This window comes from Panthera uncia, assembly GCF_023721935.1.
Source record: "Panthera uncia isolate 11264 chromosome B3 unlocalized genomic scaffold, Puncia_PCG_1.0 HiC_scaffold_1, whole genome shotgun sequence".
NCBI lineage: Eukaryota > Metazoa > Chordata > Mammalia > Carnivora > Felidae > Panthera > Panthera uncia.
The window spans coordinates 36150342-36176374 of NW_026057582.1; the positions used below are offsets into that span (position 1 = coordinate 36150342).

At 41.8% G+C, this 26033-nt stretch overlaps 1 protein-coding gene across 8 annotated transcripts in view; it reads right to left on the bottom strand.

Annotated features, from left to right (window-relative positions):
- The window catches only part of SYNE2 (spectrin repeat containing nuclear envelope protein 2), a 337489-nt gene that overhangs the window by 257342 nt on the left and 54114 nt on the right, over positions 1-26033 (bottom strand). For all 8 annotated transcript variants that reach the window (XM_049611445.1, XM_049611444.1, XM_049611443.1 and 5 more), the window contains exon 2: positions 25582-25711. In XM_049611445.1, the coding sequence (XP_049467402.1) occupies positions 25582-25660 (79 nt within the window). In that variant the 5' untranslated portion in view covers positions 25661-25711. The remainder of the gene's footprint in view (positions 1-25581; positions 25712-26033) is intronic.

Sequence of the window (26033 nt, forward strand, 5' to 3'; positions counted from 1 at the left end):
AAAAATAAATAAAAAACGTTGAAAAAAAAAAAATAAATTAAAAAAAATAATAAATAAATAAATAAACAGGGGCGCCTGGGTGGCTCAGTCGGTTGAGTGTCTGACTTCGACTCAGGTCATGATCTCACAGCTCGTGGGTTCGAGCCCCGCACCGGGCTCTGTGCTGACAGCTCAGAGCCTGGAGCCTGCTTCGGACTCTGTGTCTCCCTCCCTCTCTGCCCCTAACCCACTCACATTCTGTCTGTCTCTCTCAAAAATAAACAAACATTAAAAAAAAAAAAAAAAAGAATCCTTCATAAATAAATAAATAAATAAATAAATAAATAAGGGCGCCTGGGGGGCGCCTGGGTGGCGCAGTCGGTTGGGCGTCCGACTTCAGCCAGGTCACGATCTCGCGGTCCGTGAGTTCGAGCCCCGCGTCAGGCTCTGGGCTGATGGCTCGGAGCCTGGAGCCTGTTTCCGATTCTGTGTCTCCCTCTCTCTCTGCCCCTCCCCCGTTCATGCTCTGTCTCTCTCTGTCCCAAAAATAAATAAATAAAAAAAACGTTGAAAAAAAAAATTAAAAAAAAAAAAAAAAATAAGGGCGCCTGGGTGCCTCAGTTGGTTAAGCGTCTAACTCTGGGTTTCAGCTCAGGACATGATCTCACTGTCCATGAGTTCGAGCCTGCATCAGGCTCTACACTGACAGTGTGAAGCCTGCTTGGGACTCACTCACTCTCTCTCTCTCTCTCTCTCTCTCAAACTAAACAAAAATAAACGTAGCAAACAAACAAACAAATAAATAAAAGGTTCATAAGGTCGTGAGCAGTTTAGACTTGACTCTTAGAGTATTTATCATGGAGTATATATAGCCACTGAATTAACTGTAAATGAGCTGCAGTTAGAGTCAGAGACACCTGGGCTCAAGTCCTGCCTCTTACTAAGCGGCTGTGTGACACCAGTAATTTTCTTTGGGAATAAAGGTAATAAGCACTCACCTCCAGAGACTGTTAAGGATTCACTTGAGAAGTGCCCACTTTTATTAGCAGGACAGGAGTCAAGGGCAAGATCTGAAACACTCAGGGTACGTCTTCCTCTCCTCACAGGGGCAGGGGCGGGCCCTACACCAACTCCAAGCTCCCCACTAGCCTTCTACCCCCTCAGCTCCTGCAGACATGTCAACTCCGCACTCAAGGGTTAGCCCTGCACACCAGGACTGAGCTTCCATTTCCCCGGATGTCCTCGCCCGGCTGGACAGGGACAAGTGTCAGCCCAGGCACTCACTCCTCCCTGGGCCCGATGTTCACAGCCCTGACACCACCATCTACCTCGAGGTCACCAGCTCTCATCCCAGGACGCCTCTTTCCCTGCTATGTCCATCAGCGCGCGCGCGCGCGCACACACACACACACACACACACACACACACACACGCTTGCACACATACATACTGCACACACTCTCCAGGCTGTCAGGTTCCCTTCTGTTCTCTCACTCTGATGTCCTTAAGACTCTGCACACGCCCCAGTTTTTCTCATCACCCACCTCTTCTTAACGCGGGAGGCCCTTCCACTGGCGATGAACCTGCAGAACACCGTCAGCAAAGTCACCAGTGTCCAAACCCTCTCTGACAGGTGTCTTCTCTCTGCTCTTGCTGAAATCTGACCCCCTCAAGTGCTGGCTCTGCTATCTCTTATACCCCTTGCACCATGGGGTCCTTGCTCCTCACTTCCAGATCATTCTCCACTCTCTCTGTCCCCAAAGTGCTCCAGTCTCGACTCTCATGTCATCAGACCATCTCTACGGTCACAGTCATCTACTGATCTCTGTCATTCCTCGCCATTCCTCATTTAATTCCTTCCCCGCTGTCCTCTCTCCAACACAATTTCTCTTTCTTGGCAATTTCAGCACACAACTGAGGAAGCTCCTGGCCTCTCCATTTCTTCCGTTCTTCTTCTGCAACAAACTTGTCTTCTGCTCTGCTTCAACCACTCGCTGTCATGGTCATACCCCAGACCTCATCATTACTAATAACTGCAACTCCTGGAGGTCTCAATTTCAGGCATCTCATTTCTGAACAACAGCCCTTATCTTTTCAGTTCATTCTAGCGCCATTGATTCTGCCACCTTTTCACTGTCCCTCGCTCCCACTGATATCCTACCTTTCATCCTTTTCCATTTTCAATTCCATGATCACTTCTTACAAACACCTCCTTGTGCCTTCTTGTGTGTTCCTGGCTCTTTATCACTACACTCCGCTCGCTCGTACCAACACTCATCCTACTGGATGTGGCTGGAAGAAGATCTGTCCCTGTGCTGACTGGTCTCACCGTGACGCCCAAGTGGGGCATCTCTTCCTCGAACTTCCAACACCTCCTCTCCCATCCTCACTCTTCAGCTGAGACCCTGCTCCCAGAGCACATCCATTCCCTGTCCAATCCACCTAACAAAATGTCCCTGCCTCCAGCCTGTTAGCACGCCATGACCTGGCCTTTTCAGACCTAAAGCTGATCCCTTCACTCCTTCCCCAGATCCCATCCCTTTATGCCTGCTCGAGGACATTGCCTCCTTTCTCTCCTGTATCATCCCCTTCTCCCCCTCTCCCTTAGACCATTCCCATCAGTGTAGATCCAGGCTGTTAATTCACCACAAAAACAAAACCAAACCTCTCTGACCCCAGTTCCCACAAACTACTGCTTTACTTATCTGCCGCCCTTTATGACAAAACTCCTCAGACAGAGTTGCCTGTGTTCTCAGGTCCCCTCCTCCTCATTCTCTCTTAACCGAACCCACACGAATCAGACCACGGCCATTCCTCCAAAACTGCTCCCTCATCAAGGGCACCATGAATTCAGGTCATCAATAACCACCTTCCACTAGAACCAACGGTCGATTCTCAGCCTTCACCTTTCTGGACCCAACACTCTTGGTTTTCCTCCTCCATCACAAGTCGGCTTCTCTCTTTCTCTCACACTTCATATTCAATGCCTCGGAGAATCCTCTTTGGTCTCCCTTCAGAATGTAGTCAGGATATTACCGTTCTCACCACCTCCACCTGGAAGCCTGCACTAAATCCCTAGCAGGTCTCCCTCCTTCCAGCCTTGCCCTCTAAGTACCATTCTCAACGCAGCAGCCAGAGTGGTGCTACTAAAATGTTAACTCACACTCCTTTGCTCACAATCCTTAAGGGCTTCTCACTTCACTCCTGAAGATGGATGCAAGGCTTGGGGCGCCTGGGTGGCTCAGCCAGTCCAGCATCCAACTCTTGATTTAGGCTCAGGTCATGGTCCCACAGTTCATGAGTTCAAGCCCCACTGGCAGCATGGAGCCTACTTGGGATTCTCTCCCTCTCCCCCTCTCTCTCTCTGACCCTCCCCTGCTCTCTCTCTCTCTCAAAATAAATAAATAAACTTAAAAAAAAAAAGATGGGGTGTCTGGGCGGCTCAGTCGGTAAAGCATCTGACTTCGGCTCAGGTCATGATCTCACTCTGTGAGTTCCAGCCCCGCATTGGGCTGTGTGCTGACAGCTCAGAGCCTGGATCCTACTTCAGATTCTCTATCTCCCTTTCTCTCTGCCCCTCCTCTACTCATGCTCTGTCTCTCTTACTCTCAAAAATAAATAAACATTAAAAAAAAATTTTTTTTAAAGATGGCCGCAAGGCTGACCCCCACCCCCTCTGCTCATCCCTTTTTTAAAAAAAAAAAAAAAAATTTTTTTAAGTTTATTTCTTTTTGACAGAGACAGAGCGTGAGCCTGAGACACAGAATCCGAAGCGGGCTCCAGGCTCCAAGCTGTCAGCACAGAGCCCGATGCGTGGCTTGAACTCACAAACTGTGAGATCATGACCTGGGTCGAAGTCGGACGCTTAACCGACTGAGCCACCCAGGAGCCCCTGTTGCTCATTCCACTCCAGACTCTCTCGGCCTCCCCGTTTTTCTCGAACTCCCTAGAAACGATCCTACATTAGGGCTTCGCCCTAACCGTCCTTTCTTCCAGGAGTGCTCTTACTACACATATCCCCGCAAGCCTACTTCCCATCCTATTTGAGGCTGTAACACCTCCAGTCCTGCTTCCCTTTGTTTGCTCTGTTTTTTCTATAGTACTTACCACCTTTAAACATCCTACCTAAGTTACATATGTAGTATGTTTATTGTTTAACGTCTTGCTCTTCTCCCACCAGAAGCAAAGCACCACATAGACAAAGATGTTTTGTCTGTGACCTATTCCAGGTGCCTAGAGGAACCTGGCCCAGAAGGACTCTAAAGAAAACATTTGCTAAAAGAATAATAATATAACAATAACAACAACTTAATTAGTGATATTAAACCGATTAAAATTAATTAATAATAAAACTAAATCATAATTAAATTTAAATGAATAAAAAATAAGTTTTCTAATCATTTTACTGTTATATTTGATTTACTATATTGACAAGGTCAAATCTACCATTATGCGTTTATATTCCTTTTCTAAAAAATTACCTGATCTATCTTCTAATACACTGTTTTTCTTTGACTCCTTCCACTCTGCTTAATTAATCTCTAGCTACCACAGTTATATCAGACTGAAACTGTTGACATGACATCTAATTAGAATTCCTAAAAATATTTTAATCTAGGGGCCCCTGGGTGGCTCAGTCGGTTAAGCATCTGACTTTGGCTTAGGTCATGATCTCTTGGTTTGTGAGTTCAAACTCCATGACGGGCTCTGTGCCCCTCTTGCAGCTCAGAGCCTGGAGCCTGCTTCAGATTCTGTGTCTCCCTCTCTCTCTCTGTCCCTCCTGGCTCACACACACTCTCTCTCTCTCAAAAATAAATAAACATAAAAAAATTTTTAATAAAAGAATTAAGAAAAATTTTTAATCTGATGAGAGTTCAGGTTGAGGAACTGAAGAGAATCTGAGTAAATGTATCTTCAGGCGTTTATAAGCACGGCTGATTAGAGATTAAAGATGCACTTAGCCTGGCTGGATTTTTTTCTTATCTTTTTTAATCCATTTCATTTTTCTGTATTACCAACTTAAATTAGGTATAGCCCGGTGATTTACAAAGTACAGGGTGCTTAGTAATTGTTAGCTGAAATGAACTGAGTCCTGGCAAGCCAAGTGGATAGTTTAGGCTTTTGAGAGTTATTTGTTTCATATAAATTTCACTTAGCAAAAGAATTACAAAGAACCACAATTTTGTCCTATAATTCAAAATGTTATGCAATCTTCTAGAGTCTTTGATACGTTTTCATTGCTTTTTCTCCTAGTATAAGTAGATGATACAACAATATTTTTAAACATAGATATTAAACACTTAAACATATATTAAAGAGTATCAGTAGATGCTAGGACTATATTTTTAAACATATAAAAAATTTCTAAACATATGTTTGAACATTAAACATTCAAACAAAAATTGTACTGGAGGCTAATTTTGCTCAACAGAAAAAAACTAGAGAACAGCTTTTTAGGATTCCAGGATCAAGTTACCTGCACACAATGTACATTAATCAAGGTCACGGATAAAAGCGGGGAGGGACCTATCCATTATTATAACAATAAAGCAGAAATCCAATTCAAAACCAAAACAAACAAAAACACCAAAGATGACTCTCTTCCTATCCTTAAGGGACCAAGAGAGATCTTTCTTTCTAGGTGATAAAGTGTGAAAAAGAAACTAATCAGGCACGCTGGTAGGTGCAGGAGATAAGAGTCCTCACTTCCTTCAGGAGAGTTACATGGCAGAGAAGGATGAGGACATTTCTGGAAGGCAGATAAAATAATCGTGGAAGGGGTAAACCTCTGGCACAAAACTGAGTGCAGAAAGAACTTGATGTTCCCGAAGAGTTTTAGTATTCCACATCCACCTGGAAACCTCAGTCATTCCCAACTCCTTCCAGGTAATAGAAGAGGGTCATTTCATTTGCGTGTGATATTGGACAAAAAGGGTCTTGGTACTAAGCGAACTGAGGAATGAATTTTCCTAGGCTGAGAAAAGAGGCGGTGAAACCACGGCTCTAACTGGATCATTCAAATTAGGAGCACTTCATCTAATCCGAGGTTGGACTGACATATATCCCGAAAGGGACATAAACTGAAAATAATCAAAATGTTTCCAATGAAAACCCTAAGTTATTCCTGTCCTAATTTGATAAAATCTAATAGAAACCTGGGGGGAAACAATAAGAGAAGCAGTCAGAACAAATCCCCACCGGTCCTCTCCAGTTAGCAAAGGAAACGGAGCACAAATGAGATCTTCAGAAAAGGATTTAGAAAAGAAACTTCATGGCTTTTAACTAACTCATTGTCCAAATTTACAGAACACCTCGTCATCCTAGAAATCAGAACCCTTCAAATGCAACAAGGACCCTTTGCTTAACAGCAAACAAAGATGTCCCGAGGACAATTAAACACCTTTGTAATGGCTGAATTAAATGGTTTAGTACGTGCCATTTTATTTATCCCTTGACACACTTTTCTCACATTTTCTTACTGTCTTATCCCTGAAAAGCGGTATTAATTCAGCAGGAACCAGAGCCAAATAACTCACCCTATGGCAGGATAAGTAGTCATTTGTTCTTTTCAAAGGCTGACCCATTGGGAAAAAAATAATTGAGAACCAACTGCTTTAAAGCAACTTAATTTGAGCGAGATTTTTTTTTTTTTTTTTTTTTTTTTTTTAGCTGCTGGATTTTATTTTGTAATTTCTGGGGAGAGCTTTCTAATAAAATAATAAGACTCTTCTCAAAACGGCATGTAGAAGAATAGAATCAGCCAATGTTAGGGATAAAAAAGGGCAAGAATTAAAGAGAATAAGAAAATCTATTGTAATGATGGATTTCTCTGTAAAATGCCAAGAGAGAATGGAGAATGAGAAGTTCCCCATCCTGATTTTTAAGGCAAAGAAGAAATATGTATAACGTAGGAAAACGCAGTCAGTGAATTTTACTCAGGCCCATACAGATATCCTTATCATTCTTGGAAAATATCTGACCGAATTTGAGAAGCAAGACCTAGGAGGCAAAGGTTTCCTCTAGATGGTCATTACCATAAAAATACATTTAATCCCTGAGTTTGTTCTTATTCAATCTGCCATTTGTGAGCTGGCAGCACATATCCTTAGCTGGAAGGGAATTTACATGAAAACAAATGGAGTTGAGCATAATGAAAGAGTATGGATTTTAAGTTCATTATAAAGCTCCTTGTAAAACTACCACAGCTACTAGACCAGCTGCACCCGAATTCATCCAAAATGTTGACTCCAAATTGATTAATTGATTAATTAATTAAAATGTTGACTCCAGCAGTTCTGCCCTGTGGTAAGAGTTCAAATATGAGAATTCTCAGATATGAGAATCACTGATGGACATTTTCACTTAAACACAGAGCCATGCGTTATCACAGTGTGGCTCATCCAAGAATGTCCTCTCTACTGCAGGAGTTCACTGAGGAAGCTCTGCCATCTCCTATCCAGGAACTTCTTCCCCGTCTATTATTGGCTTGCTGCTACCAGGTTTATGGCACTTGGCTCCGGATTCCCTCCTTTGATCTGCCACTCTCCCCATTAAAATCTCTTGATCCTTCCTCAGTTCCTTAGAGAATAAATTCTAAATTCTTAGCCTAACACTCTAGGTCATTCACAGTTTGGCTCCAATCTGCTTTTTTCCTGACTCGTCTCCCATGACTTCTCTGCTCGTACCCTGCTTTCCCAGCAAACTAGAATATCTACAATTCCCCAGGTAAGTTTCATTCAAAAAAAAAGTCTCACTCTTTTCTGCATTCCCATGCTGTGTACCCTCTGGAATGGCCAATCCTCCCATGTCCCTCCGCATTCATAACAACCCCAGCACTCAGCACAGTAGACGTGCTGGGCATTCTTCAAGCCACATCTGCTAAAAGAAGACATATTCTGTTCAAATGCCCCCTTGGCTAAACAGAAATAGATATAATCTCTTCTGGGTCTAGTCTTCCACAATACTTCACTGGTTTTTTTTTTTCTTATTGTGATTAGAAAGTACTATATAATACTCATAAAACATTTTTCAAGCGGGACACAAAAGTTAATCTTAACTTCACTCAAACCTCCCATTTTCCTTTCCCAGAGACAACATTAATTGTTTCCTCTGCATCCTTCTAGATAAATATTTTAAAAAAACATAAATTCTAAAAGGGCGAGGATTTGTTTGGTTGGTCACTGGGCCGCTAGCTTGTAGAATACCTCGCAAGTAGAAGGCACTCAGTCAATATTTATTGAATGAACGTATGCATATGTAAATTAAAGGAATGAACATGACACAACTTCTTGTTTTAAGTTGGCAATTAAAAAAGCAGAGATTTAGGGGCGTGTGGGTGGCTCAGTCGGTTCAGTGATCGACTTCGGCTCAGGTCATGATCTCGCGGTTCATGGGTTTGAGCCCCGTGTTGGGCTCTATGCTGACAGTTCAGAGCCTGGAGCCTGCTTCAGATTCTGTGTCTCCCTCTCTCTCTGCCCCTCCTTGCTCACACTCTGTCTCTCTCTCTCTCTCTCTCAGAAATAAACATTTAAAAAATTAGAAAGAAAGAAAGAAAGAAAGAGAAAGAAGGAAAGGAAGGAAGGAAGGAAGAAAGAAAGAAAGAAAGAAAGAAAGAAAGAAAGAGTAAGTATTAATGAAGGATCAAACTATCTTACTGCATGGAGAAGAAGAATTTACTGGCAGCAGTTACTAGGCCTATGTGTTACCCTAGTCCTTGTGTTAATAACACCTGGACAATTTCTTTCTTCAACAAATAAAATGCCTCGAACAAAAGGGCATGTACTGTAACGAGACCCAACTCACTGTTCACTGGGACACAAGTGGTAAGGATAACTACATTCAGAAAATAATGCAACACATTTTGGCCATCTCAAAAAATCTTAATCAAGCTGCTCTGGATGGAAAGGGGACTAAAAATAACAAGGCCACCTCTTTTATTGTTCATGGAGATGACAACAAACAGAAATAAATAAAGAAGCAAATTAAGGGAATAAAAATACAAAGGCACGTGCAACCAAAACAAGAAAAGCCTAAAATATTTGAAGAATAAACAGGAAAAGGATGTTACTCACCTATAAAAGGGGAAACTATTAACTAACAAAAAAAAGCAGGGGGGCATTTTACTACACATTTTCTTGCAACCAACTATAAGCAAACAAACAAGCCAGTAAGGCAAGTAGGACCAAGACTGAGGTCTCGCCCATTGAAGGAGAAAAGCGGGGTTTAAAAGCTAACTCCTGACTAACGTAACTCGTAATACAGTATGCAACCATCGACAGCATTCTTTTACTTTACTAGTCCTCCCCTGGAGAACCTGTGTCCTCCCTACGGAAAACACAGCGCTTGCCCATCAAACTCCGGATCTCAGGACTAAAATCGCACTCTTCCTCTCTCCCTCTCCCCAAATCTGTCCTCACTGGAGTTTCCATCTCATAGATTTGACAGCGCCATCCTTCGCCATCTCCAGGGACAGCCTCCCATAAACCAGGTGAAATTGGCCCCCATGTAGCTCTGGTACCCACTCCCTTCCTACCCCCCTCCTTTGGCTCCCCCAGCCCTCCTGCCCTATCTGCCATCCTCCATGGTTGCTCCTCCCATGGCCAACCAGGTCTGCTCTGACCCCTTCGACCCATTCTCTGCTTCAGCTGGTCCATTTTACTGGATTACCCTTTCCACACTTTGACGGTTTCTCTCCCCTCTGAGGTTAAGGAGCGACGTTGGTCACAGCCGCACAGATGCTGTGTGGTCCACCCCGGGGCATCTCTCCAGCCTCAACGCACACAGCTCTCCTCCTTTCCCAGCACCCAGGGTTCCAGCCATTCTGTCTTCTTCCTGGGCTTTTACGAGCTACGTTCCCTCCTGCTGCTCATCAGCCCTTTGTACCAACACGCCTCCCTTCACCTAGTCAACCTCAGGTCACAGCTCAATGGCTCATCCTGAAGGAAACCTAAGTCAAATCTCCCTTTTGTTATTTGCTCTCATAGAGCCATACCCCTGCCCCAGTTAGCACTTTGCCTCAACTTGTAATCACTGACAAGTTAAGGGCACTGGCTCTAGAGCCAGACTACCTGAGTTCCCCTATACACCACGTGTTATCTGTGTGCCTCTGTCTTCACAACTGTAAAATGGGGCTATGAGTACCTACCTCCAGAGTTGTTAGGAGGATTAAGTATTTAGACTGACATAAATCAGAGGTCAACAAATTATAACCTGAAGGTCAGATCTGACCCACAGCCTGTTTTTGTAAGTAAGTTTTACCAGAACACAGACACGATCATTTGTTTTCCTACTGCCTGTAGCTACTTTCATGCTAAAATGGCAAAGCTGAATAGTTGCAACAGAGACCATATAGACCTCAAAGACTAAAATATTTGCTACCTGGCCCTTTATGGAAAATGTTTGCCAATCCCTGGCGTAGACTATGATTAGTCTAACACAAATAGATATTGGCTATCATATAAAAGAAACATGAAATCATTATGCTAAGTGAAAGAAGCCAATCACAAAAGACCACATATTCTATGAAATGTCCCAGTAAGGAAACCCATAGAAGCAGAGAGAAGACTCGTGGCTGCCTAGGTCTGGGGGGAAGGAGGGCAGAGGGTTTAGGGGATGACAGCTAAAGGGTATGGGATTTCTTTTTAGGGTAACGAAAATGTTGTAAAATGAAACACGATAATGGTTGTACAACTCTGTGACTATACTAAAAACTCCTGGATTATACATATTAAATGGGGGAGTTGTATGGTACATGACTCACATCCCACATTACATCTCAATAAAGCTGTTCCCCGCCCCCCTGCCCTGCCAAAATATTAGCTACTACCTGTGATATTATTTGATTACTATCTGTCTCCTCATTCGCCTACTGGCTCCACGAGAGCAGGGCTCTGACTCTGTTCCTCATTTTGCCGGCAACACCCACCACATGTTGAAAGAATCCAGAGAACGCTTGTTGAATGAACAGCTGAATGACTGGAGGAGAAAGGAGTGGGGTTCTCTTTCTATTTTTCGCCCAGCCAATGTGGAGATTTAAACACCGGGTTTATTGGGGAAACAGATGACATACAACAAATGATTTATACTTTGAGCCTTCACATGTGGCACCCAGAGACTTCGTGTTGCCACACGAGTGAACCACACCCCTGTGCAAGACCTGAGATTTTCCACACTGAGGCTTTTGTCTCCAGCCTCACTGGAACATAGCTCCCAGCTCCTGTGTAAGCAAATCTCGTATTTCTAGAAGAGCCCACGGTACAGATAAAATGCCTAGATCTTGGGGTGCTATTTGTCTCTCCTCTTTCTCACCCTCTTCTGACTCATCTGAGTTGCTCAATAAATATCCGTGGAATGAACAGATCAAAGAAATGACTACATTTCTTTTAACACATATTTCTTACTCCTTACTGCCTCTTACCTGCCACATAAAACTGTGAGTGCTTTTCTCCTGAAGATCACGACGTGTGAGCCTGAGCTCTGACCAGACCACACTCAAGCCATCTGTGCTGTGATTACAAACCTAGGATTCTTACTGAGCCCAGGATTCAGGGCCACTGTTTAAGTTCAGAGTTCTGTGTCCCAACTCCCTGAGATTCTGATTCAAGGGGTCCACACAGCTCACTTTGAGAAACATCCATGTAACTGGACCATTCATGTGGGTGACTTATTCTTGAGCCAACACAAGGGAACGGGAAGGGCCTAGCAACAATAGTAATGAAATAATAAACTCTGAGATATTAATATAGTGTAACTCAATATAAATCCTAAGACACACTTGGAGGGGCTCAGAAGGTTTACTGAAACAACTCGTGTCAAAGAATAAGTAGGAATTCACGGAAAGGAACAACAACACCATTTCATTCAAGCCTTCCAATGAAGTGGTCAGGTAGGCATTTGGTGAAGGAGAAAAATGTAGCTCCCAGAAGATGAAGGATTTTTTTTATTTATTTTTTTTGAAAGAGAGAGAGAGAGAGCGCGCACGCGCATGAGCAGGGAAGAGGGGCAGAGAGACAGAATCTGAAGCAGGCTCTACACTCAGCGTGGAGCCTGACACAGGGCTTGATCCCATGACCCTGGGATCGTGACCTGAACCATAATCAAGAGTCGTATGCTCTACCGACTAAGCCCCCCAGGCGCCCCGAAGATGAAGGATTTTTAATGACTCATTCATTAAACATTTATTGAAAGTGCACTGTGTCCTATACACTGTGCTCTAGATCTCACATCTGGTAGAGGAGAGTCAAATCCAGATGTGTCTGATACCAAAATCCATGTTCTTTTTGTCATGATTAAAAATCAGCCAAAATGTCAGATCCATGGCCGCTCCAGCTTACCACCCGATGTCTCTCCCCCGCTTTAAACCCAAACTTTTTGAAAATATGATCTACACTGGCTGTCCTCATGTCCTTACCTACCACTCACTTCTCAAGTCACTAAAAGCTGGCTTCTACCCCAACCATTCCGGTTAATTCTGAGCAAGGCTACCTGTAATATTCCCATTGCTAAACCCTGTGGATACTTCTCAGAATTGGATACCTTGAACCTTCTGATGCTGTTTACTACCCTTTCCATCTTGGAACATTCTTCTTCTTTGGCTTCCATGTCACTTGCCTGGTTTTCTTCCTACTTCTAGGGGCACACCTTCCCAGACTCTGTTATAAGCTTCTTTTGCTTTTTTTCTATCTCTGTAATATGCTGCCTTCTCTTTTTCTAGATATGTTCATCTACTCCATAAGAACAAATTACTACTTACATACTAATGACCTTCCGAAACTTTATCTTCAGGCCAGGTGTCTGCTTCTCCTGAGTTTCGTGTTTATATATCCCATTTTCTTCTGGGTATCCCCACTTAGTTATTCCCAGACCCTTCAAACTCAACATTGCCGGAAGGGAGTCATCATCTCTAACCAACCCCCTCCCCCAGCAAAGTTGCTCTGCTTTTTTTTTCAGCGACTGGTTCCATCATCCACTCCTCTGCCTAAGAACAAGCCTGAGTCACCTTTGATACTTCCCTCTCCTCACTTTCCCATACCCAGTCATTCAAAAAGCCCTCATGCTTACCTCAATAAAGCTAAAAATAAGAAAATTTTAAAGATTTAAAGTCCTGAAAATTGTACCGATTAGATATCTCTTGATATCTATTTCTCTCCATCCTCACTGGCGCCTCCTTGATCGGGATGCCATTATCCCTCGGCTGGACCACCCTAACTGACTTCAATTGGCCTTTCCGTCTCCACATTCACTCCCTCAAGACCACACCCCACACTGCAGTCTAGGTGATTTCTAAACCCAGTTCTGATTACGTCTCTACTCACAACCCTTCAATTGCTTCTTTCTGGTCTTAGGAAAAAATTCAAACCCCTGTATATTTACGTGACCCTCTATAGCTTCATCTCTTCATATTCTTCTTCAAACTGTAATACTCAGTCTCACTGAACATCCGTTTCCAAGAATGTGCCACGTTCGGCCCCACCTTCTGGCTTGAATATGCTGTTACCATTGCCTGAAGCGCTCTTCTCATTTCCACCCCGTTCATGTGCTAACATACTTTAGGTCTAAGCTTAGAAATCACTTCTGGGAAGCCTTCCTTGCCCCACAAGACTGGTAGGTGCTCCTACTCTGTACTTCTAGAGAACCACACCTTCTCTCTCTTGCAGCACAGCCATATCATCCCGTAAGAGTCTATGTACCTGTCTCCCTGTAATCAGAATGTGCATTTTAGGACAGCACCTTCTATGTGTCATCCCCCGTGTTCAGTATAGTGTCTTGTACACCACATGTGTTCAGAAGCACTTGTCAAATAATGAATGAACACATAAATGAATGGGGAATCTAAGGAAATTAACCTATACTTAGAAAAAGCATAACCAGTAATGGAGTAGTATCTCTTACCTTAAAAAGTCCTACCTTTCCCTTCAGCAAGTACCTGATATCTCTGTTCCCCTTCACAGCAAAATTTCTTCCAAGTATTGATTAATTCACCATCTCTGCTTCCTCACTGCCCATTCTTTCCTCAACCCATTCCAGTCACTCCACCATTTGAGTGTGGCGAACCCTGTTAGAGCCACCAACTAACTCTATGAGCCCAATCCAGTGGCCATTTCCCTTCAATACAATTGACTTTACCCCTTTCTTGAAATACCTTCATCCAGGGGCGCCTGGGTGGCGCAGTCGGTTAAGCGTCCGACTTCAGCCAGGTCACGATCTCGCGGTCTGTGAGTTCGAGCCCCGCGTCAGGCTCTGGGCTGATGGCTCGGAGCCTGGAGCCTGTTTCCGATTCTGTGTCTCCCTCTCTCTCTGCCCCTCCCCCGTTCATGCTCTGTCTCTCTCTGTCCCAAAAATAAATTAAAAACGTTGAAAAAAAAATTAAAAAAAAAAAAAAAAAAAGAAATACCTTCATCTGGTTATCAGACTTGCCTGGTTTTCCTTCTTTGGCTTTGGCTACTGCTTCTCAGTGTCCTTTACATTTCCTCCTCTTCCGCTTCACCTCTAAACACTGAAAGATCCAAAAGTTCTGCTCTAGCTACACATTTTCCACAGGTGATCTCTTCCGGGCCATGGTTTTCATCGTAAATATGCCAGCCACATGTTATGGCTCCCAGATCTGTAACTCTCCCTAGAATTCTGGATCCTTACATCTACCTGTCTACTTGACAGGTCCATTTGGCATCAAATAAGCATCTCATATCTATCATGGCAAAAATAAACTCTTGATCTCCCCACAACTTTGTCTATCAGTCTTCTTCATCGCAATAAATTCCATAACCGACAATTCAATCGCTCAAAGCAAAAATTGAGAAGTTACCCTTGATCTCTCTTATTACTCACTCCAGAAGTCCCAACACTCACAAATATCCCTTTAAAAATCCATGATTCTTTATCTCGTTGCTATCACACTACTACTATCCAAACTTCTGTGACATTTTACCCGGGACTATAACAAAAGCATCCTAACTGGCTTTGCTGCTTCCCCTCCCTCTTCCCAGATAATCCCCTCCCCACCCAGCAGCCGGAGTGATATTTCGGAACAGGTAAATCAGATCGAGTTACTCTCCTGACTAAAACCTTCCAATGGTTTCCCATCCACACACCTTACCTGAGAGCTGACGAATCCCTGCCTGATCCAGCTCTGCCTCGCCTCGCTCTCCCGCATCATCTCATGCCCATATATTCCAGCCACACCAGGCTCCATGAATTCACCCAGCTTGTTTCTATCTTTGAGCTCTTCCTTGAGCTACTGCTTCAGACTGAAATGCTCTTCCTTTGTTCTTTTTCGGCAGCTCCTTTGTGTTGTAATTCCTCCTTAAATGTCTCCTCCTCAAAGACCTTCACTGACCACCTCAGACTCTACACGGTTTCACTCACTCACCATCACAAAGCAAACAGAGTTTCTCCTAGAAACACAATACTAAGACACTATTGAACCCACAAACACCATATACATACCTCACTGCCTCATGTCTGACGAGATCCATATTTCCATCCTCTCTGAGTTTCCTAAACATTTCACCAGGAAGTCATCGCATAAACCCATTTTTAATCCTCTCCATAGCACCTACCATGTGTTGGTATTTTTCATTATTTACTCTTTGTCTCTCTAACTGAAATACAAGCACTGTGCGCATATGAAGCTCGTTGGAGTTGTTCACCTCAGTCTTCTCTTAACCCAAAATAGTGCTTGAAACAGAGTAGCGTGTCAGGAAACATGCTGCATGAACATGTCAGTGAACAGATTTGCCTGTACTCATAAAAACCTAACTGTGTGATAAAGTGCTAAGTGTGAATTCACCTATACTTTTGAAACATTTTGTTTTGAAGACATCAAACCACACCAGAAGTTCTGCTGAGTAGACGTTCAGACGGAGGCAGACAGGGACACACAGCAGAACTCGTTCCCACTATATAATAATCCTACGTAACTGAAGACAGCGCCAACAATACCAATGTTCGGGAATGATCTTAAATATGACTCAAACTTGATAAAGACTGTGTTCTGATTTGAGCCAAGTGCCCTTCATCTTATAATATTTAGCTGTTGATGCAATTGGTACACCCTGTGCAGTAAAGACAGAAAAGACCAAGGCATGACCAGTGAGTGCTGCCCCGCCCCGGAAGGCAGAGAGCAAGCGTGTGTGGCCATTCTGCTGCCATCTTCTCTCTGTGCTCACTCAGCACGCATCACCGCACAGTCAATGACCAGGAGAGAGTATTTACCCAGAATCTCATGTCTCTCTTCCAAAAATATACACATTTAGAACGTTGAACATTTCATTTCTCTGATAAATCATTCATATCCTTCTATCTACTATTTTCAACTGATTCTAAAAATACCGGGTGGTAGTAATCTTCAGTTCTCATACACATTGAGAACAACAAACACAGTTACCTTCTACCAAAATTTCCGTGAATGTTTTAGAAAAACACAGCCATCACAGAAATTGTAATCACCAACACTGAAATCAGACGAGGAAAGTAATCTCTTGAAGAGGCACATGTAGAATAACCTCTAATTTTTAGAGGGTAAAATCACACACTAAACCCACCAAATGGTTATAAATTAATCTCTTATACTGACTTCTTACTTCCCCATTTTCAAGGGGAAATTATTTTGAGTTTTATTTTTCCTGATATACTACTTCGAGCTCTGAATAATTACACTCCCTCCCGACACATACACATATACAAAAGCTCAGTAAAATCTTGTATCTCCCAAGGGTCTAATTAAAAAGGATTCTGATTTCTATAAGGAATGAATGAGATCTTTGTTAACCTACTTTAACAGGACTCTAAATGACCCTGGATTTATCTTGCCCTAGTTTTCAAAATGTAACTGACCCAGAATAAAGTAAGCTTATCCCCACACTCCTGGCAAAAACAAAACCAAAGTTCCCAGAAGCCAAAACTGTACATACACAGTCCAAGGGAAAAAATTATTTTTCTGTCTTAGACTATATAGTGCAAATACCACTGCTTGCAGAGCTGTTTTATTTTCCACTTAATTGGAATATTTTAAGATTATAAAGCCTTACAATATCAAACTAATAATCTTCCAAGAAAATAGAGCAAAAGAGATCATCAGCTACTATGATATCAGGAACTTCCTAGAAACTTTTGTGTTGGGACAAGTATAATAGCATTAATATCGAGTGAAGAACCATAATTTAATTATTTTCTCTGGGTGTAACCATCACCTAATTGCTAAAAAAAAAAAAAAAATTTAGCAATTAAAAAAAAAAAGACCCCAGAGATGATTTGCTTTTATTCCTAATAACTAAGCGGTCTGAATTTGTCAGAGAAACAGAGTTACTGCCAGATAATGCGTGTACTTTTCTTACTCTTTATTCACCATTTCCATCAAAATTCCACACTGGGGACTTGGCTATAAAAGGGTAGAAATCCCATTCAGAAGCTTTTTTAGTAATCTCATTCCTCTTTCTCAGACTTTACATGGTTTCATTCACTCACCATCATAAAGTAAGCAGAATTTCTCTTAGAAACACAATACTAAAACACTATGGAGCCCGCAAACACCATATACACGCCTCCCTCTAGAGAGAGCCATTATTTCCATCCTCTCTGGCTGATTTGCCTGAACGCTGAGCAATTCTTCTAATTCAGGGTACTTCATGTGTTTTTTTATATTGGAAATGACCACTCATTCATTCGTTCATGACCAACTCAAACAGTTGTTTACTGAGCGCCTAAAATATGTCAGAAACATCGTTTGGCCATAAAGATGCCAAGAGCACCCTACGCAGAGCACCTAACACACACTTGGAGGAACTCAGAAGGCTCATTAAAGCAGGCAATGCCCAAGGATGAGAGGGAACTCAAGGATTAAAAAAAAAAAAAAATCACAAGAAAGGCGGTTGGGTGGCTCAGTGGGTTGAGCATCCGACTCTTGGTTTCGGCTCAGGTCATGATCTCACGGTGCGTGGGATCGAGCCCCAAGTTGGGGCTGTGCTGTCAGCACAGAGCTTGCTTGGGATTCTCTCTGCCTCTCCCCCTCATGCTCATGCTCTCTCTCAAAAATAAACAAACAAACATTAAAAAAAAAATTACAAGAGGTTCAGCAAGGAGACACCTGACTCCAGGGAAGTTCCTACCAAAATGTTTGATTTTTACAGTCAAACGGAACAGATAACTCACTTTGCAAATAATATTCTAGAGAACACACTCTCATTCTTCACCTCCCTACAACTGAAATGGGAAGAGATACTCGAGACAGCATATTCAGTCATATTGTGGTTGGATTTTCGGTGGGACACCCAAATCAGGAGCAGGCCCCTGTGTAGTTAAGGACTTCAACTCATTTCATGCAAAGGATGAAATCTGCATCCCAGGTCGCTTTCTTTCACGTGATACCAGCAAGGAGAAGCACAGTGCACCACATGCTTCTTCAAGGCACTCAATCTATTCAACCTTTGTCCCCGTAACAACAAGCCTGCTACACGTGGTCAGCACTCAGTGTTTACTGAACAGATGAATAAAAGTAAACATTACATCACATCACTATGCTTGTCATCTAACCCACTGAACATGAATAATGTCTAAAAAGATCCCATAAAATGAAAGCCTCCGTTGGATGGATACTCAGTAAATAATAAAGTTCGATGTTGTAACAGCCTAACTACAGGGACCCGTGTTTCCCTATCAAGCCCTCCACCAAGTAATGTCTATCCAGAAGGCATAGAGGGTTTTTTAATCTTTTAAAAGACATCATCTGGAAGATAACACTAAATAAAACGTGTGAGCATTGTTTGAAATGACACAGTAACTGGGCTGAACATGGTTTTACACGGCTTCGCACAGATGGTTAACCATTCACCAGCATTTTGGCAGGACTGCGTGAAAGTTAACTCCTCGTGTGGTGGCAAAGGTAATAGAACACACACTCCTTCCTAGTTCTTTGTCTAATTAACGATAACATTCTGTATTCAAATGCCATTTTCCTAAAGCATTGGCGTATGTTTTTTTCAAAAGCAAAGTAATTTGCTCTTGTTACAGAAATTTATCACGCCCTCTTATGGTCCACAAATTATATTCACGTGTTATAAAGAAATAACTGAAATCTGAAATATATAAAGAAAATATCCAAAACAGTTCAAGATTACCATAGCTGCTGCTTAAAATATCACGAGGTGAGTCATCGTAGGCTCGCAATTCACTCATGATTAATTTGACTTTTAAATGGGCCTTCTACCTGTGCTGTACTTTCCGTGCCATGAAGTTCTCAAGAGAAGAGTTTCTTTGTGAACAGCATATTATATCTACAATTTACTGTAAGTACATCGATATACGGCCTTATTATCTGTTGCTATTAAATACTTAATGAAAACACACTAAATAAAAAGAGAGTTAATAACGCGGACATTATAGCTGCTACCACTATTACCCCAATCAGCTCAGCTTCTAGACCTTGGAGCCGCTCTATTATTATCCAGATTCAGTAGTTTCAGAACCCTGTTGAGCGTTTCACCTCGATGGTGTTCACACCTGTCCCATACTTTCATATTCACTGTTTAATTCTAATCCAGGCAAACATTACCCAACACCCAGCTAATTGCAAACCTTTCTAACTGGTTTCCCCAGCTCCACTTTCTGGCCCCTTTCAAGTCTTCCTACACCCCAAGCCAGATTGCTCTCCTAAAGTACACTTTGACCTCCAGCCATGTACTCTCACCCTCAAGACTCAATAGCCACTCACAGCCTAAAGGCAAAATCCCCAAACTTCTTGGGTTTGAATTCAGCCCCCTTAGGGATCTCAATCTCAGAAATACTACCAAAGAAATTCCTACTTTGGTCTTAAATTAAATGAAGAACAAAGAAAGTCCCTTCCAACTTGAAAATTCTGTGACACTCATCCAACTTACCCCTTATTGCTTCCATAATCATATCTATCCAGTACTCCAAAGATTTATTCCCCAAACACACCTTTCCCACCTGAAGAGCTTGGCACAGGTGGTATTTCATACAAAATATATATTTAGTATTTTCTTAGGATAAAAGGAAAGGAAGCACCTGCTATTTTGCCAGATAAGAAAACCAGTGGAAAGATTTAAAGAAATTCTGTAACAGACATCTTGGTAAAGCAAATAATTTTTAAAGATAGCTGTTTATTTATTATTTTCGTAGCCTGAACTTTCACATATCATTTTATTTAAAATGTGGACCGTCCAACGTAGTACAAAATGCACTAGCCTAAAATAAATTCCATTTTACATTAATCTGCTCAAATTCACATTCACAAACGGCATTTCTTTCCCTTCTCAACAATCCATTTCAACATCATGCTCCTCATTAGACTAAGAGAACATAAATATCTCCCTACAAAAAGGGCCTTCATAAGGACATTTACTCAAACATCACACGAAAGATGAGCAAAAAGAAAGATGAAGTTGCTTGTTTGTTGTCCTGCTCTATGAATTTCAGCAAAGCACTGCCTCATTTCCTGGGCCTGATTCATTGCAGGCCCTCCACACGTGGGAAATATGTTTTCATAGCCTATCTACAATGAGTTACTACATTTCAACACAGACATCTTACTTAATATTTTCTCAAGCCGATTACTCTAAGTCAGGGTATAATTGTCTCATCTGAGATACATTTGGCTAAAGTAAAACAGGCATTGTAAGTAGGTCTCTGTCTCTAAAAAATGTTCTGAAATTAGAAGAAAAAACCTTCCTTATGAGCAGTGACCCTGAGCTTCTCATATTACTCCAAGGATCATTACGCACACATGAATTTTGTGAAATACAAGTCTGATAACATAATGTACAAAGCCAAATACTTTTAAGACTGCTGTCAACAGCTTGCCATTCAGTCATAGTTAACTAAGGTACATAAAATCATCTGTTGATTTTTTGTCTAAATAGCTAATAATTCTGCTTTGAAACCAAAGTTATCTTTAGAAATATATAAAAGCCCCAATGTTTATAGCAGCACTATCAACAATAGCCAAAGTATGGAAAGAGCCCAAATGTCCATTGATGGATGAATGGATAAAGAAGATGTGGAATATATATACAATGGAGTATTACTTAGCAATCAAAAAGAATGAAATTTTGCCATTTGCAACTATGTGGATGGAACTAGAGGGTATTATGCTAAGCAAAATTAGTCAGAGAAAGACAAATATCATATGACTTCACTCATATGAGGACTTTAAGACACAGAACAGATGAACACAAGGGAAGGGAAGCAAAAAGAATATAAAAACAGGGAGGGGGACAAAACAGAAGAGACTCTTAAATATGGAGAACAAACAGAGGGTTACTGGAAGAGTTGTGGGAGGGGGGATGGGCTAAATGGGTAAGGGGCATTAAGGAATCTACCCCTGAAATCATTGTTGCAGTATATGCTAACTAATTTAGATGTAAATTAAAAAAAACAGAATTACAAAAATTACCCAAAAAAAAGAATAAAAAAAAAAGAAATCCATAAAAGTTCCTTCTTCCCTCCCTCCCTCCCTTCTTTTCTCCCTTCACCCTTCCTTCCTTCCTTTCTCCCTCTTTCTTTCTTTGTTTCTTTCTTTCTTTCAACTCAAAGAACTTCAGCCAGGAGAACTATAAACCTACTACTAATAATGTAGAACTTAACCGTGAGAAATGTATTCACGTCACAGTTAAGCTTTCATTCTACAGTCACGGGAACCTCTCGGTTGATATCCCTGAGTGTACCTTGCTAATGTGAGTACCCCTTGCCCAGTATAAATCTGATTACATTACAGTATTGGCTTTCCTCCTCTCCCCCTACAGAGCAATGCATCTAGTACTACGTTCCCCTAAATGGATCATAAAGAAAAATCATTCACACTGGCAGTGCATGTATATTACATTGCCATTGCCAAACAGCCCATATTTATCTCTTATTGTAAAGCAGACTTTATTAGCCTAGTATAATTCAAAACATGCTATGAGAAACCACTCAATTCTTAGTAACTTGCTAATTATTTCGAGCTATTTGAGAACCTGAGATCATTAATGTTACTTGAAGATGCCCATCCATATTCTGGATGTGTAAGTTTACTATGGATTAACTAGAATAAGGTTAAGATTTAAGTAGATTTTCCAAAGAGAATGTTAGGGAAATTCCTTCCTTCAAATATGTCTACACGTGTTGACATGCGAGGGGGTGTGTGGTGCAGTAGAAAGAAAACAATCCTCCAGGTCAAGGCCCAGCTCTGCCTCTCACTGTGTGACTCTGGGAAAGTAATTCGATCTCCCTGAGCCACAGCGATCCTCTCTGTACCTTGAAGATAAAAACATCTACCTCACAACGTGGTTGTGAGGACTGAATGTGCACAAGAGTGCTGTGCATGCTACAGCCTATGATATAGAAGTCTTAGAACGCACTGCAGTGGGGAAGAAAACATTATGAGATATAATCATTATAATACTATCAGTGCTAAAATAAGTACTGCGGGAGAACAGAGGAGGAAGTGTGAATCTCAGCCAAACAGAGAGCACGGCTAAGGAGGAGGCTGAGTCCAGCTGATTTGGGGATGGATGAGGGGTCCATGGAGGCCGAGTCCAGCTGATTTGGGGATGGATGAGGGATCCACGAGGGATAGGTGAGCTGGATTGCTTCCAGCAGGAAGAGGAGAGGGGGGTTACAGCAGGACAGCCTGCACGAAAGCACACAGGCAGGGGGAGTACGGACCCTCAGGCAGCCATACAGCCGGAGCACAGGGTGCTTATGGGGGTGAAATGGGAGACGAGGGCAGAGAGAAAGGAGCACCAGACCGGAAGAGCCTGTAAGCCACACCAAGAGGTCTAGACTATCCCACATGTGATGGGAAGCCACTGAATAGAAAAATGTCAAAACAAAACCAAAAACCAGTAAAAACCAGACTCTGGTTTATAATTTTTTTCTATATAATAAGCAGTTTCTACTCTAGCTGTGTGCTCATAGACAAGAAGTCTTTGGGGACAAAGATTTTGACTGTAAATCTATAAAAAGAAGTTACAGGGGCACCTGGGGGGCTCAGTCGGTCAAGCATCCAACTCTCGATCTCAGCTCAGGGCATGATCTCACAGTTCGTGAGTTCGAGTCCCATGTCAGGCGCTGCACTGACAGTAGGAGCCTGCTTGGGATTCTCTCTCCCTTTCTCTGCCTCTCTCTCAAAATAAATAAATAAACTTTTTTTTTTTTTTTAACGTTTATTGATTTTTGAGACGGAGAGAGACAGAGCATGAACAGGGGTGGGTCAGAGAGAGAGAGGGAGACACAGAATACGAAACAGGCTCCAGGCTCTGAGCTGTCAGCACAGAGTCCGACACGAGGCTCGAACTCACGGACCGTGAGATCATGACCTGAGCCGAAGTCAGACGCTTAACCAACTGAGCCACCCAGGCGCCCCTCAAAAGAAATAAATAAACTTTAAAAATAAAAAATAAATAAAAAGTAAAAAGAAGTTACAATGCCTTTATTAAACTCATACTCTGTGTCAGGTACTGAGCTAAGCCCTTTGAATGCATTATGTATCATTGTTCATCTTCAAAACACAGAAGCAACACAGGCATCACCATCTGTATCTTAAGTGTGAGGAAACTGAGATTCAAAAAAGATAAAGCCTTTGGTCCAAGTTCAAAGAACTAGCAAGTGCCAGAGCTAGAAACAGAAATTAGATTTATGTTACTATTTAGTGATGCACTCTCTTCCTGATATGTTTCAGGCTACATGAGCTCCTATTCACGTGCCACCAAAACTTCAGAGAAAAACAAGAACATCAGGGCTTTTTTTTTTTTTTCCAGTTGAATGAAATTTTTTAAATTTAATTTAACTTAAAATTCCTGCGTAGTTAACATACTGTGTCATATAGTGGTTCAATAGTTCTGTACATCACCCAGTGCTCATCACAAGTACGATCTTTAATCCCCATCATCTATTTACCCAGCCCCCCCAACACTTATTCCAGCTACTTATGAATATTGTATGACACTATAAAAAATATACTTACTGAAAACCTTTACAATTCTTACTTCAAGTACTACCTCAACATATTATGTTTCTTAGCCAACGCAAATTACATTACAGTTATTTTTAAAAGCCTGATACATATAGGCACAGTCTAGTGCAATAGGCATCTGACCCCCAAAATCAAGAAGCTAATCATTCAAATCATGTTTTTCTAATTAAAAATAAAATATCAGAAAGTCATTTGGGGAGTCATGAATGACTCAAATAGAAGTAATGTACAGCATAGCAGCTACAGTTAATAATACCGTATAGTATATTTGAAAATCGCTAAGAGAGGGGTGCCTGGGTGGCTCAGTCAGTTGGGCATCTGACTTCGGCTCAGGTCATGATCTTGCGGTTCATGGATTCAAGCCACACATCGGGCTCTGTGCTGACAGCTCAGAGCGTGGAGCCTGCTTCAGATTCTGTGTCTCCCTCTCTCTCTCTCTCTGCCCCTCCCCTGCTCATGCTCACTCGCTCTCTCTCTCTCTCTCTCTCTCTCTCTCTCAAAAATAAAAACATTAAAATAGAAAAGGAAAGAAAATTGCTAAGAGAGCAAATCTAAACAGTTCTCATGATAAGAAAAAAAAAATCTGTGATTATATATGATGACATTAACCAAACTTACTGTGGTGATGATTTCACAGTACACACAAATATCAAATCATTATGTTGTACACCTGAAACTAATAAGATGTTGTAGGTCAATTATACCTCAATAAAAAATAAAGTACAGGGGGCCCGGGTGGCTCAGTCAATTAAGCATCCAACTTCAGCTCAGGTCATGATTTCGCAGTCTGTGAGTTCAAGCCACGCATTGGGCTCTGTGCTGACAGCTCAGAGCTTGGAGCCTGCTTCAGATTCTGTGTCCCCCTCTCTCTCTGCCCTTCGTCCGCTCACTCTGTCTCTCTCTCAAAAATGAATAAACATTAAACATTTTTAAAAAAAAAATAAAAAATAAAGCACAAAATAAAATGACTCAAAATCTATGGCTTCTAAGTAACATTCGAAGAATCTTGTATAATACCCTACATAATCTTAAAGATTACTTTAAAATAACATAGTCTCATAAATATTTTCAAAGGCTTACCATAGCTTTATTTCTTCTACACTAGCTAACTTTACTCAGCTCCAAGATTTGTTTTATCAACAAGGGTGAAAAGTCTAATGAATTTTCAAAGTGCAAAACAAATATGCCCAGACTCCACAAGAAGCACTAAAAAAAACACAGTCAGTACTGGGTCTGCATAAATGCACACATGATTCATATGATTGAAAGGTCATTCACTTATAATACTACTACTATTCTTTTCTATTTGGACAAAATAAGGATGTACATTTAAAAGAGGCTATGCAAAAAAGATGCAAAATGAGTGCAAACAATTCCAAGCAAACCATGGTTAACTATTTTCACTACAAATGAAATGCATACACTCAAGAGTGAGAAACCAAGATACCCAATTCCTTCCAGGTATTTCTTACTCTCTTAGACTGCTGAGGTAGCAGTAAAGACATGTACACATACTGCAAGGTTGTACAATTGGAAAAATACTGAAGAGAGACAGAAAGCGGAAGGATTTGAGACCAGATGAGGGTAAGGTTTCCACAGTTGCGATGGGTGTTACCCCACCCAACCGTAATTACCTTGCAGTGTAATATGGCGACCATCGATGCCCAAGGAGACCTGTTCATCCTCGGTGGGAAGCACAGGACTAGACGCCATCCTTTGACTCACTGGAGATTATATCATGTCCATCTCAGTTAAAGAAGTGAACTAAAAGTAAAAGGGATAAATGCTCATTAGTGACTCTGCAACTCTGCATCTCTAATAGACATGACCCCCGGAAAGCAACAGCAAACGAAAGCTGCCCTCCCACAAGAAGCAGTTTTCTAGTGAGTGTTTCCTTAGTTCATGAGGAAAAGAAGACTACGCCTTCTTTTTTTGAATCATAATCAAGATTTTGCCCTGTGACCTATTCGAGTTGCTGGCAGGACTCCCAAAGAGCTAGCAGGGTGGATTCTATACCAGTGGGGAAAAGAAAAGCTACCCAATTAGATTCCGGAACTTGTTTAGGGGACGGCAAGTTGACACAAAC